The sequence below is a fragment of the Pseudoliparis swirei genome, chromosome 12 (genome assembly GCF_029220125.1).
Source record: "Pseudoliparis swirei isolate HS2019 ecotype Mariana Trench chromosome 12, NWPU_hadal_v1, whole genome shotgun sequence".
NCBI lineage: Eukaryota > Metazoa > Chordata > Actinopteri > Perciformes > Liparidae > Pseudoliparis > Pseudoliparis swirei.
In genome coordinates, this window is record NC_079399.1 from 10,293,232 (window position 1) to 10,308,735 (window position 15,504).

The 15,504-nt window shown below is 42.8% G+C and overlaps 1 protein-coding gene across 4 annotated transcripts in view; it reads right to left on the reverse strand.

The window, feature by feature from the left end:
- The window catches only part of utrn (utrophin), a 166,980-nt gene that overhangs the window by 116,657 nt on the left and 34,819 nt on the right, over nucleotides 1-15,504 (reverse strand). For 3 of the 4 annotated variants that reach the window (XM_056428728.1, XM_056428726.1, XM_056428724.1), the window contains exons 22-43: nucleotides 13,812-13,939; nucleotides 11,608-11,745; nucleotides 11,400-11,513; nucleotides 11,109-11,264; nucleotides 10,773-10,943; nucleotides 10,453-10,644; nucleotides 9,666-9,800; nucleotides 8,957-9,106; nucleotides 8,182-8,343; nucleotides 7,745-7,876; nucleotides 7,385-7,558; nucleotides 7,064-7,219; nucleotides 6,775-6,945; nucleotides 6,111-6,290; nucleotides 4,646-4,774; nucleotides 3,889-4,059; nucleotides 3,639-3,695; nucleotides 3,329-3,475; nucleotides 2,450-2,587; nucleotides 2,220-2,333; nucleotides 1,856-2,026; nucleotides 1,410-1,582 (exon numbers count right to left, since the gene is read on the reverse strand). In XM_056428728.1, coding sequence (XP_056284703.1) covers nucleotides 1,410-1,582; nucleotides 1,856-2,026; nucleotides 2,220-2,333; nucleotides 2,450-2,587; nucleotides 3,329-3,475; nucleotides 3,639-3,695; nucleotides 3,889-4,059; nucleotides 4,646-4,774; nucleotides 6,111-6,290; nucleotides 6,775-6,945; nucleotides 7,064-7,219; nucleotides 7,385-7,558; nucleotides 7,745-7,876; nucleotides 8,182-8,343; nucleotides 8,957-9,106; nucleotides 9,666-9,800; nucleotides 10,453-10,644; nucleotides 10,773-10,943; nucleotides 11,109-11,264; nucleotides 11,400-11,513; nucleotides 11,608-11,745; nucleotides 13,812-13,939 — 3,259 coding nt within the window. The remainder of the gene's footprint in view (nucleotides 1-1,409; nucleotides 1,583-1,855; nucleotides 2,027-2,219; nucleotides 2,334-2,449; nucleotides 2,588-3,328; nucleotides 3,476-3,638; nucleotides 3,696-3,888; nucleotides 4,060-4,645; nucleotides 4,775-6,110; nucleotides 6,291-6,774; nucleotides 6,946-7,063; nucleotides 7,220-7,384; nucleotides 7,559-7,744; nucleotides 7,877-8,181; nucleotides 8,344-8,956; nucleotides 9,107-9,665; nucleotides 9,801-10,452; nucleotides 10,645-10,772; nucleotides 10,944-11,108; nucleotides 11,265-11,399; nucleotides 11,514-11,607; nucleotides 11,746-13,811; nucleotides 13,940-15,504) is intronic. The other variant, XM_056428725.1, reaches the window with a different exon arrangement.

Consider the following 15,504-nt stretch of genomic DNA (forward strand, 5'->3'; position numbering starts at 1 on the left):
ATGAAGTATGTAACAGGGAATCTGACAAACAAAGGGAAAGTGTGTAAGACTTGCTGGTATCCAAGTGTGTGTGGTTGCAGATTGCAACTAACGGATTACTACTTTGGGACATTGAGGCAAGATGAGCCGCCACATGCAAAACCGTAGTAACGCCTTTTGCTTCGCTCAGAGGCAACATTACCATAATTACACTACTTCTATTCCTGACAATAGATCCCCCAAAATGCTGAACACTGTCCCTTTAAAGAAATCTCATCATATGGCAAACATTGGTTGACATGTGAAACATTTGTAGAGGAAACTATTTATGCGAGACTAATCATCCAACACACACAATAAAATCCCAACACCGTGGAAGTTTAATTCACATGGATATCAAGCATCATTTTATATTCATTCGACTACTTGAACTGAAAGCTCAGTTCATTTTGAGGTTTCTGGCTTTAATTGCTCCGAAAGAAATATGACAAGTATTTTCTTCTTTAATCTTGTTTGGGAGCGAGAGGGTTAAATATAGACCGGGATGAGAGATTATTGAATTCTGATCTCTCACGGTACAATTTAGTTTGACCACTGGGAAATTTCTTGATTTATGATGAGGAAAAATGACACAGTTGACCTCTATTAAACACTGGAACGTATCATAATAGTCAGGAACCCCTGACAGCACAGGAAAGTTCACAGAGATGTGATTGAATAAATCAGCATGAACAGACCGATTACTTAAAATGCCCAATATAAAAAAACAGATATTTATCGCATTGATGGTCTGCATGAGGGCTATTCCCTCTTACAGCTCCGCTCGGAGCACAACCAATCTGATGAGAGGGACAAAGTGTGGGAATTAGTTTTGGATGAGCAATTTTACAAAATAAACTTCATTCTTTAGATGTTTGTGATGCCCAAAGGTTATTGTGATTGCAGCCACAGTGTTTTAGCTTTTGTGTGCATTCTTCAAAATTAGCTGACGAGTTAATTCTATCATTCGCACATCCTGTACTCAGCAAATGAAGACTGTTTACGCCAAAGGAATTGTTTTAGTGGTAGTCAAGGTCACCCAGTGTGTGTGTGTGTGTGTGTGTGTCAGTAGTTAATGAGTGAGTGAAAATGTGAATAGGCATGAGATTGTTTATGCCCGAGGAATCGTGTTGATAGTAATCAAGGTCAGAGTGTGTGCCTTGGTCTCTCTCTTTATCGGTTCCTGCTGTCTCCTGACTAGCGGACAGCTGGCATTTAATGTCCCTGCAGCTTCGACAACATTTCCTGACACACACATTCATTTGAAAATAGAAGTTTGTTCCCGTCTCCAAAGTCGCACGTTTTCTTCAGGTATGATTCTACACATCATTTCTAGTCGGTGAATGTATGTACAGTGTGATATGTTGCGTGTGTGAAGATGGCGCACGCACCCGTTGCGGTGGTTGTACATGCGGTTGAGGCGGTCCCACTCGGCGTTGAGCTGCGTGAGGCCGTCTCCGATCTGGGCAACCTCAGCAGGGGACGCATCGCAAACGGCGTCCGGCTGTCGCTCGTGGATCCATGTGACCCGCTCACCAACACGCTCCAGATTCTCTTTGATATTCTAGAAAAAGACAAAGAGGACAGTGCAGCACCGTGAGAACGTGAAGGGGCGAGAAATGTCCACACATGTCAGAGTTCTTAAGACCAGAACATTTTGTTTTCTAAATCCCCCCCCACAGGGGGCAGAACGAGTCAATCATTTCACTACAAATAGTCCATTAACTTGACCTTTTGTGTTTCTTTCCTGTTAATTTTGTAAAACATGTTAAACAAAAGCTAAAACAATATCGAGTAATTGTTTTGACGTTTACAATGACAATCTTTGGCAACACACCCTCAGTGTGTCCTCCTGGCTGGAAAATTCTTCGTAGAGCCCGCCGCAGAGCTCAGAGGAGTTCAGAAGCAACTCGTTGTCGGCCATGGCCAGGAGCACTTTGTTGATGTCCAACAGGTAGTCGGAGGGACTCAGTGAGGCAGCGCTGCAACGCTCCACTGAAGACATCTCCTACACCGCAGGAGAGCAGGAAACCAATCAGAGCCGAAGGGAGTGACAGAAGGAAACTGTATTCACACATATTGTGCCACCTTATAATATAGAACGTCACACTCTGCTCAATTAACACTAAAGTCAAGACAACCAAGCAAAACACGCAGCGTGGTCATGAAAGTGACATCTGAGTTTGTGTCTGTGTACAGACCATGTGCTTATCCATGTGCGAGTCCCTCACTTCGGCTCTTATCTGCTCGGTGAAGATGTGAGGAGACGACTCCGCGGAGAGTTCGGCCTGCCGGACTCGGTGCACCCTTAATTCCTAAAACAGGCAAACAAACACACACTGACTTGAGAGCTGCATTTTCTTAGAATAAAAAAACATTCCCAAATAAATCTGGTTTATGGAAGAGACAACATATTGTTCATGCTTCTTACCCTGTGAGCAGAATATTGGCTCTGCAGCCGGAGCAGTAGGAGCCTCAACTCCTCCCGCTGGCCTTCGTCGGAGGTTTGCTGCAGCAGTTCGTCTCCTCTTCTCAACAAGTGTTCCACGCTGGCTTTCTCCTCATCCATCTGGTGCAGAGAGGCAGATAACATGAAGAGTTCAAAAGGCTGCAATTCAAATCCAACTTAATTGCAGATTATTTTTTTGTAAACCACAAAATTTCAGTTGCCGTAAGTAACAACGTACACACCAGAAGCTGATATCAGCTGTTAGTTGCTCGCTTGCTTCACAAGCAACACATTGTTCAGAATGGAGACCATGCAGACGCTTCTCAGGAAAATACTGTTTCAAACACTCAGAGCTTCCCGACTGGAGTAATGACCTTGCTTTGGACTGGTCAGGTCTGTTCAGGCTGTGTGTTTTACGTCATAAACCTTGATAACAGAGTGAATTCCGGACTTGTTAGGCCTTGAAATGCCCAATCAAAGCTGGTTTTATCAGGTGGCAGCTTTATATAGCCTGTAACCTCACATGTTAATCATAGAAAATCCCATAGAACTTCAGAAAGAGAATAATAGGAAACCTGGGGCAATGTTCTGTGCACGTTTTCAAATATCTGTGGAAAATAGCTGGAGATGGCAAACCGTAATACTAAATCTTGGCCGGACAATAGATAGAGAGCCCTTTTCCTTATCCACAACACGACAACATGTGATCAATTTGAAAAAGCTATTACTGCTTTCCTGCCATATGCCTCGTGTATGTGTACATATACATCTCATGATATTAACATCAATATGATTCTGAGTAGGTTCTATGAGAATTTTAGAAAACAAAAAGGAACTTGTGCAGGAGGTGACCTTGTTTACCTCGTCGTCATCCAGGATGGTTGTTGCGTCATGCTGCTGCTGCAGCGCCCTCAGCGTGCCCTGCAGCACAGCCTGAAGGTCCGTCACCTCACTGAAGACCAGAGTCTGACTCCGACTCTCTTTACGGATCTCCTGGCTGCGAATGACCTGATGACAAAGTCAAATACACGTAACTACCTGATTGCATGCTTCAGTATTAACAGAGTGTTCCGCTGTGGTAAAATCTGTGATAATACACAGACTCAGACTAAAGTCTTGCAGTAGTGTCACTCAAAGGCCGCTGTATGTAGTTTGGATGAAATCTTTGTACCTGCCGAGGTATCTGCTGGTTCAACTCAACACCAGCTGATTCCAGACTTGTCATCATCTGAATGCAAAAAACAGACAAGAAGCCGATGAAGTGGCTGTACCAACTATACCACATGCTTTCCATTGCACAGTTAAACCTCTTACGGTAGAGCAGAAGTTCATTTTACACTGTTTTGTTCATTAGTAAATGCGTTATACAATATTGGCTTCTTTTATGCAGTGTTTCTAGGTTGCATGCAGGGCTTTTGTACCTTGGCAGTTTTGATGTGTTGGGAGACTTTGTCGAAGTTATAGTTGAGATCAGCCAGTTTGGGCTCCACCACGTCTCGGCAGGCGGGCCCCCTGCTGGTCATCAGGATGATGGCCTGGTCCCTCACGTTGTCCACACGCAGGCTGATGTCCTCCAGCTCCTCGAGCATGCGCTGCAGACAAACCACATAACAACTCAAATTAGTTTATGCCATCCGTCCTTCTCTCAGACCGGATGGCAGTGTAGCCTTGGTACAGAACAAAGAGCTGAGCACAGCATGTTCTGATCAAGGGTAGCAGGGCCACGCCGCAGCGGATATTGAGTGGAGACCTTCTCGTCAAGGACAGCGGTAAAATTATTTCATACAACTGTAAGATAAATTATTTTACGCTACGGCAAAAAAAGACTCTTTCCACATTTTCTCACTGTGTTCTTTCCACCGTACTTCAACAAACCTCTCGCTTTCACTCTTTCCTTTTGCAAGTGAAGCATGGTGAAGTTGGGCAAAAATGGTCCATTCATGAATGATTTATTATAACCTTGCTACTCCTTTCATGAAGAAACACATTCAAACCATCTATATACTACAAGAAAGTCATTTAAGCTCAGCAAATTCTTACATATTTTCACAGGTACAATCTAATAACTTTGCAATGATAGTATATGGAATATATATCTCCTTTGTACAGGGTGTGCTCTATCCTCCCTTTATTGAAAGTGACGCTTCTCTCTCTCGCTGTGAAAACCTCCTGCCTCACCTTCACCACCTTCTCCCTCTCCTTCGAGGCGAGCCGCTCCGCCTCGTCCAGGTGGATCTGGGTCTGGTAGAGCCAGGTGCTGATGTGAGCCAAGTTCTCGTCAAAGATTTCCACTTCATTCTGGTGACTCTGCTCTCATACAATAGAAAATGAGAGCACAAAGTTTCCATTAGAAAATAAAGAGGTAAAGGTGCCCCTGTGTTTTCATCTCAAACAAAGACGTTTGAAAGAGTCTCTGAGGGTTCCTTTACCTTTATATGACTTGCTGCAATGCACAATTACAAGAAGAAAAACGTCAAATACTATATACAGGACTGTCTCAGAAAATTAGAATATTGTGATAAAGTTCTTTATTTTCTGTAATGCAATTAAAAAAACAAAAATGTCATGCATTCTGGATTCATTACAAATCAACTGAAATATTGCAAGCCTTTTATTCTTTTAATATTGCTGATTATGGCTTACAGCTTAAGAAAACTCTAAAATCCTATCTCATAAAATTTGAATATTTCCTCAGACCAAGTAAAAAGATTTATAACAGCAAAACAAAATCAAACATTTGAAAATGTGTTTCCAGGTGTTTCGAGTTAATTAGACGATTCAAGTGATTTGTTTAATACCCTACTAGTATACTTTTCCATGATATTCTAATATTTAGAGATAGGATATTTGAGTTTTCTTAAGCTGTAATCAGCAATATTAAAAGAATAAAAGGCTTGCAATATTTCATTGATTTGTAATGAATCCAGAATGCATGACATTTTTGTTTTTTAATTGCACAAAAATAAATAACTATATATATATATATTATATTGAATAGGTGATTTGCATGTCCTTGTTTTGTTCTTGATTTCCAGGTGTATTTCTTTACCAGACTTAGACAGTAATAATGAGGAATTGTTTATTTGGGTTATAAAGGGCGGCTTTAGCTCAGTGGGGTAAGAGGGCCGTCCTGCAACCGCAGGGTTGTGGGTTCGATCCCCGCTCTCCCCATTAGTTGCAAGTCGAAGTGTCCTTGAGCAAGGCACTGAACCCCCAGTTGCTTCAGCGCTTCACCGCAGCCCACTGCTCCTTAATAACTAAGGATGGGTTAAATGCAGAGAACTAATTTCCCCTTGGGGATTAATAAAAGTGTATATTCTAAAGAAATAACCCTGTAATGCCTTTTGGTAATTTAATAATTTAGTACTGAATTTCAAAACCAAAACTGAAACTATTCCAGGACATTGGATGTGTATTCTAATTGAAAAAATAATTCTCAATAACATGTCATACTAGAAGGCCTAAGACATAAATACATTGTGTTCGCCTTTGTTCATTTGCAAATGATGGCAAATAAAAATAGAGTTTAAGCATAAAACCATAAAAAGCAGGTGGGAGTTGTGACTTACTCAGAGAACATAAAATAAAGAACACAGCAGCTCTTTGTTCACGAAGCCTTACTGTATGAAATAAGTGCACTCACCAGCACAACACTGAGCCAGTCCTCGGTCCAGGTGCGGACACGCCCCCAGGCTTCATTGAGGCCACAGAGTTTGTCCTCCAGCGGAGCCTCGCTGCCCTCCACCAGAGTCTGCAGGCCAGCACTGGTCTCCCTCAAGCTGGACAGCTCCCCCTTACGGCTCTCTGACTCCTTCAGCAGACCCTGAGGGAACAATTCAGTCGACAGTCATCATGTGACGAGTATTGTCATATCAGCTAGCTGTGCACACAGTCATGCTTACCAAAAATAAGGCATGAATCAAGTCAATATTCATATTTTCAACTGCACATACATTTGAAAAGCTGAACATGTGTATATGTTGAAGTGCATTTCGAGACTTGAAGAATCTTTCTAAACATTTAAATGTCCTGTACTGTAAACCTGTGCCACCGCTTCTATTTTATTCCTGTAGCTGAATCTTTTGTGAGGGTCAAGAACAGGTCGGTTCAGTGAGTGGCATCGTAGTGACGTCCTTTTTACTGAATTGGGATCTCAGAGAGAGAATAAGGTGGATGAACCCTCTTCAACACAGAAGCACTCAACAGCCTGTTTTCAGGAGCGTCTCACCGTTGCAGCGCTCCACCTGCTGGCCACAAGTAGAAACATTGAGCAAGGGCTCTGATGAAATGTTTGGACTGCTACTCACATTAGCCCACGCTACTTCAGCATCGATGTCAGCTGGCATGTCTCCGCAGCTGTTCTTCTGCTGGAGCTCGGCCTCAGACGTGGTCAGCCACTCCTCCAGGGCGGCGCTCTCTTTTTGGAACTTTTGAGACAGCGACAAAGCTTTTTCCAGATCCTGCTTGCCCTCCGTTACCTGTCAAGGCAGGGAGACAAAAGGTTTCTCTTGAATTGGTCTCAGAAATATGGAATATTACTTAAAATCCAACATGAGCTGCATTCAGAACAAGGAGAATGAAATCTAAAGAAGTGACCTGCGCCCCCAGGTCATTGTAGAGCAGTTTGAGAGCAGTGAGCTGTTCGTCCATCGCCTTGGGGTTCTCCGTCTGCTGTTTCTGCACAATCTGTCGACCGGTTTTTATCACCGTCTCCACCTCCAGCTTCACCTCACTCAACAACTTGTATAGTTTCTACGATAAAAAAAAGAAAAACAGAAAGGACAACGAGCCTATGAGGTCGCTAGGCTGACAGATATGTGTGTTTACGTATGGCCCGTAATGGGCACACAGAACAGTTCACACACAATCTGTGACGAATCAAACACTCGTGCTTTGAGACGTGGAGAAAGCTCTCACCATGCAACCACTGAGGTGGGACTGGAGTTTTTCCGGATCCACGTCCATGGCATCCAGAATGTGAAGCTCGTCCTTGGCACCGTCCAGAACTCTCTTACAGTCCAACATGCGCTGCTCAAAGTTAGCCGGCTTCTGGAATAGCTGGTACTTAGTGGATATCTCTCTCAGTTTCCTCTGCAGTGGGTTATGGGAGAGATATAGTTATACATCTGTGTCACTACACAGATAACACACACACACGCCTTACCATGCTGCCAACATTGTTTCTGTCACTGCTTTAAACATGTCAGTATTCATGGTATTCCAAGCTGATATGACTTCATGCCGTTCCTGATGTTCCCCAGTAGAGGTCAGTGTTACCTGTAGCTGGTCCAGCATAGTCCCACCTCGAGCAGCTTTGCCATCAGCGGTGGTGGGAGGCAAGTTGGCCACGTTCCTCTTCCTCATCTCCTCCACTGTCAGCTCGTGGGCTGCAATCTCTGCCCCGATGGTCTGAAGGACCAGCGGGAACAAACACAAACACCATGAGTACATGTGCACTCACACAGACAGCCCAGACTGATGCTGTTAGAGATGAATGACCTTCCAAAGCATCTGTGGACAACCTGATGTGTACGAGTGAATATATCACAGCAACACTTTGTATTAATATTGTACTCCTATTCCATGGGCCTCTAGGTGAAGGAGGGCCTTCCGGACAAGAGAGATGACACTGCACGAAGGAAGATTCATCAAGTTCGGATGCTTTCTTGAGTTTCACGTCTTGTCTGGGAACTGTGCGTGAGTGTGTAATGTACCTGTGCCTCCTGTGTGAGCTGGATGGCGTCGATACGGTCAGTGAGGTAGGACGTGAGCGTTTGGTCCAGCTGGCTCAGAGACTCCTGAAGTGTTTGGAGCGCCTGCTCGTTCTCCTTCAGAGTCTGCAGCTGCTGCTCGAGGCTGACCTGCCGGCTGACCGCCTGGAAGGGGATACGTACAGTGTGTAATGTGAACATCGCACAATTTCAATATCAAGCAATTATGGGGACATGTGCGTCTTAGAAATATTGCCGGAAAAGGCTGATTATAAGCTGCTATATTCACATATTAACGATATACTCGGTAACATGAATACGACAACAAAATATGAAGGAAAAAAAAGTGTTGTATCTAAGTCGTAATAATGCAAAGAGTACATAAAATGATTAAAGAGTTGTATAAATATACTGTGTCCTAAGTGCAACAATTATAAAATACAGTTTGTGCTTTTAGAAACAAAAATATAGTGAATTTGACTATCACAATATGATAAAAGCTAAATGTTGTCTGTATCATATCAATGTAAATCTCAATATACATTCACTGGTGACAATTACCTACAAACAACCAACGGATGTTTGGCAAAAATTATATGGTTGCATATTTGCGAAGGATGCATTCCAATAACAAATCTCTACAGTAAAATAAAGTGCATATGTCTGAATTTGGTGAAAACAAAATCCAAACAAAAGACATGATGGATGCCTTCTTTCTACAGTAACACACGCACACGTGCATCACACATTGTCTTCCACACAAAGCCGAGGTCCTGACCTGGTGGTTGAGTTGCTCGTAGCAGGAATTGAAGGCCTCTAGTTTCTCACTAATGAGTTCGTCCAGAATGCCCCCGTCTACCAGCGTCTGACCCAGCTCTCTGATTTGCGTCCGGTTGTCCCCGGGGTGGCGAAGCGCGCTCTCCAAACCCTGGTGGCGAGTGACGAGATGGACAAGGTGGTAAAGTTATGAGCAAATCGTTATAAAAAACAAGCAAAAAAGAAAAATATAAATATTCCATAAAACGCACCATCGTGCCTCTTAACCCTTGTGTTGCCTTCGGGTCATTTTGACCCGAATCAATATTACACCCTCCCCCCGCCTTAGGATTAATTTGACCCCATTCAATGTTTAATGTCGGTGTTCTTTCGGTCGTCAACAAACAAACATAAAGTGCCTCACACTTAAACTTGGAAAACAATATGAATTCTAATAATTTTCTGGAGGTTTTAATTGCTGGCGTCAAATTGAACCCAAAGGGTAAAATATGTTAGTAAATATAAAGGTAACAGGAGGGTGAAACATTGAATCGGGTCAAAATGACCCAAAGGCGGGGGGAGGGTGTAATATTGATTCGGGTCAAAATGACCCTAAGGCAACACAAGGGTTAAAGAATGAGATCATGAAATGGAGAGAAAGATAAAAAGACTAACGGTCTATTCGAAGATGACCGATGAATTTAATGTGATTGCAGCGTGTGTGTTTGTACCTCCAGAGCTTCATTCACGGCCTCACTGCTCTCTGGTAAGTTCTCAGTCGCTTGAACCTTCTCCCCCAGCGTGTTGAGCCAGATCTGCTCCATCTCCAGATACTGAAGCAGCTCCATCCAACAGGACCAGACCTCCTACACACAAACATTGAAGTAAAGCTGTGCACAGCCAGATAACATGTGACTACAAAGTGACGGCTGTGTTACGCATGGCCTCGCTTACAGTCTTAAAGGTCAATATGAATAAAAAAAGTAATTAGGCAGCAAAGTTTTGCGGACAAAGAGAGAATAGTGACAAATGGACTTCAGGCAAAGAGTATACGCAAACATAAACACAGACCTGCAGTCTGGGGGATGATAATCTAAAACTGCCCCAAACTATGGCTTTACACTAACAGATGAGCTCTTAATATCAGAACAATTGCCCTTCCAGCTGCTCCTGCTCTTTGCATGAAAATGAACAAAAAGGAGCCAGAGAAAGGACACATCGTGTAAACAAACATGTCATTCCAATACTGAACCATGGGAGTTGCACGTTAGCGGCCAAATTGGGGCATTCGTGCATAGAATTATGATTGTATTCTCATTTCCATGGGAATATGTGTGACCGGAGTTTTTTACACTGGAAAAAACTCACTAAAAGCCAACTTAAATCTACAATAACCAGGTGCTTCTTATTCTTCTCTATTTTTTACAACAAAAAAAGCATAGGTCGACATCTCTTTTGACTGAAGCCAGTAGACTTCATCAGTCAGACAGACATCAGGACATCACACACACACATTACCTCCAGAGTGTGACACTTGCTCTTGAAGCGGTCACAGAGCTTGTGGTAGTTGGCGAGAACCCCCTTGAGCTCAGAGGTCAGCTCCTCTGAAGCGCCTCGACCAGGGGGCGATATTCTGGCCACCAGCATGTTGATGCTGTCCTTCAGGATCTTCACCTTCACCTCCTTCTGCAGCACATCCTCTTTAGCCCTCTGAGAGGTGAGAGGACCATGGTGACAGTTACAGAGGAAGACACTTAGACCCACATTCAAATTAAACAGTGACATTTGATTTCCCAAAGTTTTGCAAAAGTTCCTAACCAAGCATCCACCCCCCCCACCTTCATCTCCTCCAGCGACGCTTCCAGCTCCTCAGGACTCTTGTATTCAAAGTCTCTCATAAGAAACTCCTCATCGACCTGGGTCATCCATTCCTGCATCTCCGCCAAGTCCTTCCTCAGGTTCACCTGCCTCTCCCGACTCTCTGCCACGCGCTCCTGATGTTTCAGCAGCTGGAGTCACATCATCTTTCTCATCAAAACGAGACACTAAAATCTCACTGAAATGATGTGAACGAATCCAGGCGTACACATACAACCGGACGCCTTATTTCTTCCAAACATGAACTGCAGGACATAACAGCACACAATGCAAACAAGAGAGAAGTCATTCCTCACCTGTTGGCCCAGCGTGTCCCATTTACTCCGACACTCGTCCAGCGTATCCTGACCCCACTTGGCGAGCCCTGGGACTGCTACCGACTGCACAGCGCTCACATTCTCTCCCATCTGCCTCAATGAACCTTCCACCGACTCCAACTCAGTCACATACTCCTTGTGAGCAGAAACAAAGAAAGATAAAGAGTGAAACTTCAAATCCAGCCTCAGTCTTCACATGAAACAACTCTTTACCATTAGAATGTCAACATGTGTACAATAGTGTTTTCATATTTCGCATTGTCCCCTAACCTTGCACTGGTTAAGCTCTTCCTGTAGACTCTCTTTGTTGCCCAAACCTCTAGCATCAGGAGACAACAGCTCCTGAACCGCATCCAACCACCGCTCGACATCCGCCGATCGCACCTGACGACAACAGCAAACAAATGTATCGCAAACATTAAAGTTAAGACAAAATACACTCATAGGCTTTCTATGTGACTGATTACAGCGACTTTACCTGATTATCCTTCATGCTACCCAGGATGCACTGCAGTGTGCCCAGCTCCTCACGGGCCCTGGAGGAGAGTTGACTCCATCTTTGTAGTTCTGTAGTATCAGAAGCGTGCTGTGTTTGCTCAATCTCCAGACACAGGCCCTGAGGGGAACGAGAGATCCGGCTTTAAGGGACACGTCTAAGCTCCGTGTGATGGGCGGCCATGGGAACGCTTTTTGTTCGTGAAGCAATTTGTTACGCAACAACAACAACAACAGTGCGGCGTCTCTTGTTGAGGGGAAGATAAGAGGTCCCTCATCTCTTTGATTGACTGAGGCTTCACAATTATGTAAACATTTATGCCTGTCATGTTTTACATTTTCCCCCAAGTAATTTGTTTGTGTGCCCCAGAGTGATGCTATATTATTAGAAGTATATAGTACTGTTTTGTAAACAAAGACAGTTATCCTCAACAAAGTTCCTCAGCAAAACATATGCAGCTGTTGTTTCCTACTGATTGGTCGAGATGAGAAAGATTCTCCCGTTTATGACTTTATGAGCATTTAATTTACTGGACGACTCGTCACAGTTGTCTGACTGCAGAGTTGTGGTGTGAGGGTTAAAACTACTGAGACTTAAAAATATAATACTGTAACCACCACATTTGGGATTAATTATCTTAACAACTTTGGTAGAAATGAGGCATTCGTTTTGTTTGGTTTTCAGGCCCTTCAGAAGGATTACGCCGGAAATCAAACTTTAAAAAAACGTTTCCACTTGTAATTAAACTTGGACATTGATGAGAATGCTACTTCAGCTGGAAACTGGTCATTACAATGACTCCAATCTGACGTGAATGCGGCATTACAATTTACAAGCAAAATAGTGTGAAACTGAAATGGACATAATATAACTGTGTGCACTGGGACCGACTCCTCAAATCTCCACAATATGCCTTTAAGAATGTCATTTTAAAAACATACTGTTCACGATGTGGAGAGATGTGTTCAATGATTTAACGCAAAGTGTTTGCACAGAAGCAATAATGTTGTTGTTTTAAAAGATAGCAATCACATTAACTTCCTTAAACAGAGGTTAACTCACAATTTGAATTTTTATTATGTAATTATAATGAATTGATCATTTCATAAGCAATTAAAATGTGTGTGTAGTGAAAGATGAATCTATTTAAACTGGGCCAATCAGAGGACTATCACCTTCATCATTCATCATTATGCTAATATGGCTATTGGGACTCAGAGATGTTGTCACGGGGTTGTGTGTGGTGTTCGTCAGGCTGGATGACTGGTTGAGCGGCCCCTCACCGAGCTGTTAGGAGCTCCGTGCGGCATGCTTGGGCACGCTGCCCAGAATGTGCAGAGTCCCCGCCCCTTTCCCCGGCACTGTGCCCTATCTACCATGATAAGAAGAGCTCAGACGGAGCCACATTTCACCAAAAGAGAGAAACACACACAAAATACGACAACGCATATCACAAAGCTGCATTCCAAAACACACACACACACACACACACACAACACTACACTGAGGTTTGATACAGTGCAGAGGGAAGTGACTGGCTGATAAAGGGAGCCTATTGTATGCTTGAAAAAACACACACTCTGATACAAGTGGAGACACACAGACAGACACAACAATGACATTATTGTAGTTTGGATGTCAGTGGGCTACCAGATAAAACACAAAGACAAGAATTTAAAAACAATGTTGTTGTTTCTTTAAATCTCTATTATCAAAAATATCTTTAATGGGGTGTTGGCCAACCAATAAAGGCGAAAATGAAATCATCTTGACACAAAATATGTTATAAAATGAGCATTTAACAACAATGTGGATTATAAAATAATAAATATAATTGCCAATAAATAAGAACAACTGAAGTGATGTGTGAAAACGTATTTGTTTGCTGTGGAAATGTAGAGACAATTGAATACAAATAATTGAGCAATACGAATATTATAAAATATTGTATCCTAGAGACAGCCTCAACGCATAACATGTTAGCTGATTCTAATACTGCCAAACATCAATAATGAGTATACTTTATATGCTAACCTCCTCCTGGAAGTTCACGTCTTTGGTTCCTGGTGATCAGAATATGTGTACTTTACCAATTTCAATGTAATTTGGTGCAAAGTTGAGCAAGATTTTCCCTCATGGTTTTCAGACAGTCATAACTTAATTCATCAAGACTATGCACGACTCACCTGTGCACTCTCTACTGCTTCCTCTGCTGTCGGGATGTCTACTATTCCTTCGCTCAGAGTGGCCAGCCTGGCCGTTAGCCCGTCCACCTGGTTCGACAACACCTGGTTGGCCTCGAGACTCGTCAAAGCTGGAACAAGTAGGAATTAATACGTTATCAGTCATTTTGCATTGGAATTTAAGCATCAAGACTAAAGCCACAAGGGGGCAGTGAGTGGGTTTGGGATTCCCCGTGTGTGTGTGTGTGTGTGTGTGTGTGTGTGTGTGTGTGTGTGTGTGTGTGTGTGTGTGTGTGTGTGTGTGTGTGTGTGTGTGTGTGTGTGTGTGTGTGTGTGTGTGTGTGTGTGTGTGTGTGTGTGTGTGTGTGTGTGTGTGTGTGTGTGTGTGTGTGTGTGTGTGTTTTCCAGGCTGCAGGAGGATCCCTGATGTTTGACATTCTCAAAGTATGTTTTGCTGTGCTCTTCTACCCAACTCATGCATATGTTTAATCATCCAAGTATCAATGCCACAAGACAAACAGCATGGAATTTTATCCCACGAAGAAATTGTTATTCACATCTAATTCAATTTAATATCTCATCCATACTATCTCGGACACATATTCAAATGCAATCATTCTTTTAAAAATACCCTCCTGGTCACTAACCAAAAGGAAACCATTCAATCAACATCAAGACGATATAATAAAATGGTAAATGGACTGTACTTGTATCGTGCTTTTCTAGTCTTACGACCACTCAAAACACTTTAACACACAGCATGTCACCATTCAGCTATTCACACCCGTCCATACACTGAAGGCAGGAGCTAACATGCAAGGTGCCACCTGCCCATTAGAACTCTAACTAACATTCATACACAATCCGGTGTGAATGCGGGAGCAATTTGAATTTACGTGTCTTGTCCAAGGACACGTCGACTCGGACCTGCAAAGCCGGGGTTCGAACCGCCGGTCCTCTGATTGAAGGACGACCCTGCTCTATCACTGGCCCACAGTGGCGACCATCTCCCCTGCCCCCACTGCACTTTCACATTCTAACGCCCTGACTCTTTAGACCTACACGGATAATCTAGCCATTCAATTGTACTTTCAGATCCAAACCAACGACTCCTTACTGCTCCACTTCTAAGACGCAACACAAGACAGGAAGGCATCACGAGATCAAAGGTGCCTGCACCTATTCCAGGACAGACTCACAAAACAATTATGGTCAGAGACAACAAGCCATAACATCTACTACACATTTCAAACAGACATATAAACATGCAAGGACGTGCCAGATCTCATAATCATTTTGCTCACTCAGCAAAGTCTTTACAAAAAATATATGTTGTTGTTGTCTTGTTTGTGTCTTTATAATATATTGTCAGGTCATTGTGATTCTGTCTTATGTGCTGCAATACTAGTTTTAACTGGGTCACGCCAGTTTAACGTGAACACATTAAATGGCACTTTTAATAATAATAAATAATAATAATATATGAAAAATGAAATAAAAATAATCTAATCATGACAAATGCATTTAAAAAATACAAAACAGTTCAGTGACTTCAACCTAATTTCTTTTAAATGATGATATTATTTTCTGTTTCTGCTCATCTTACTGTCTCTCGTATCATCCCCTTCTCTGTCAGTGTTTTAATTACCAGGTTATTTAATGCTTAAATAATATGGCTATGTTACATACACAAAGA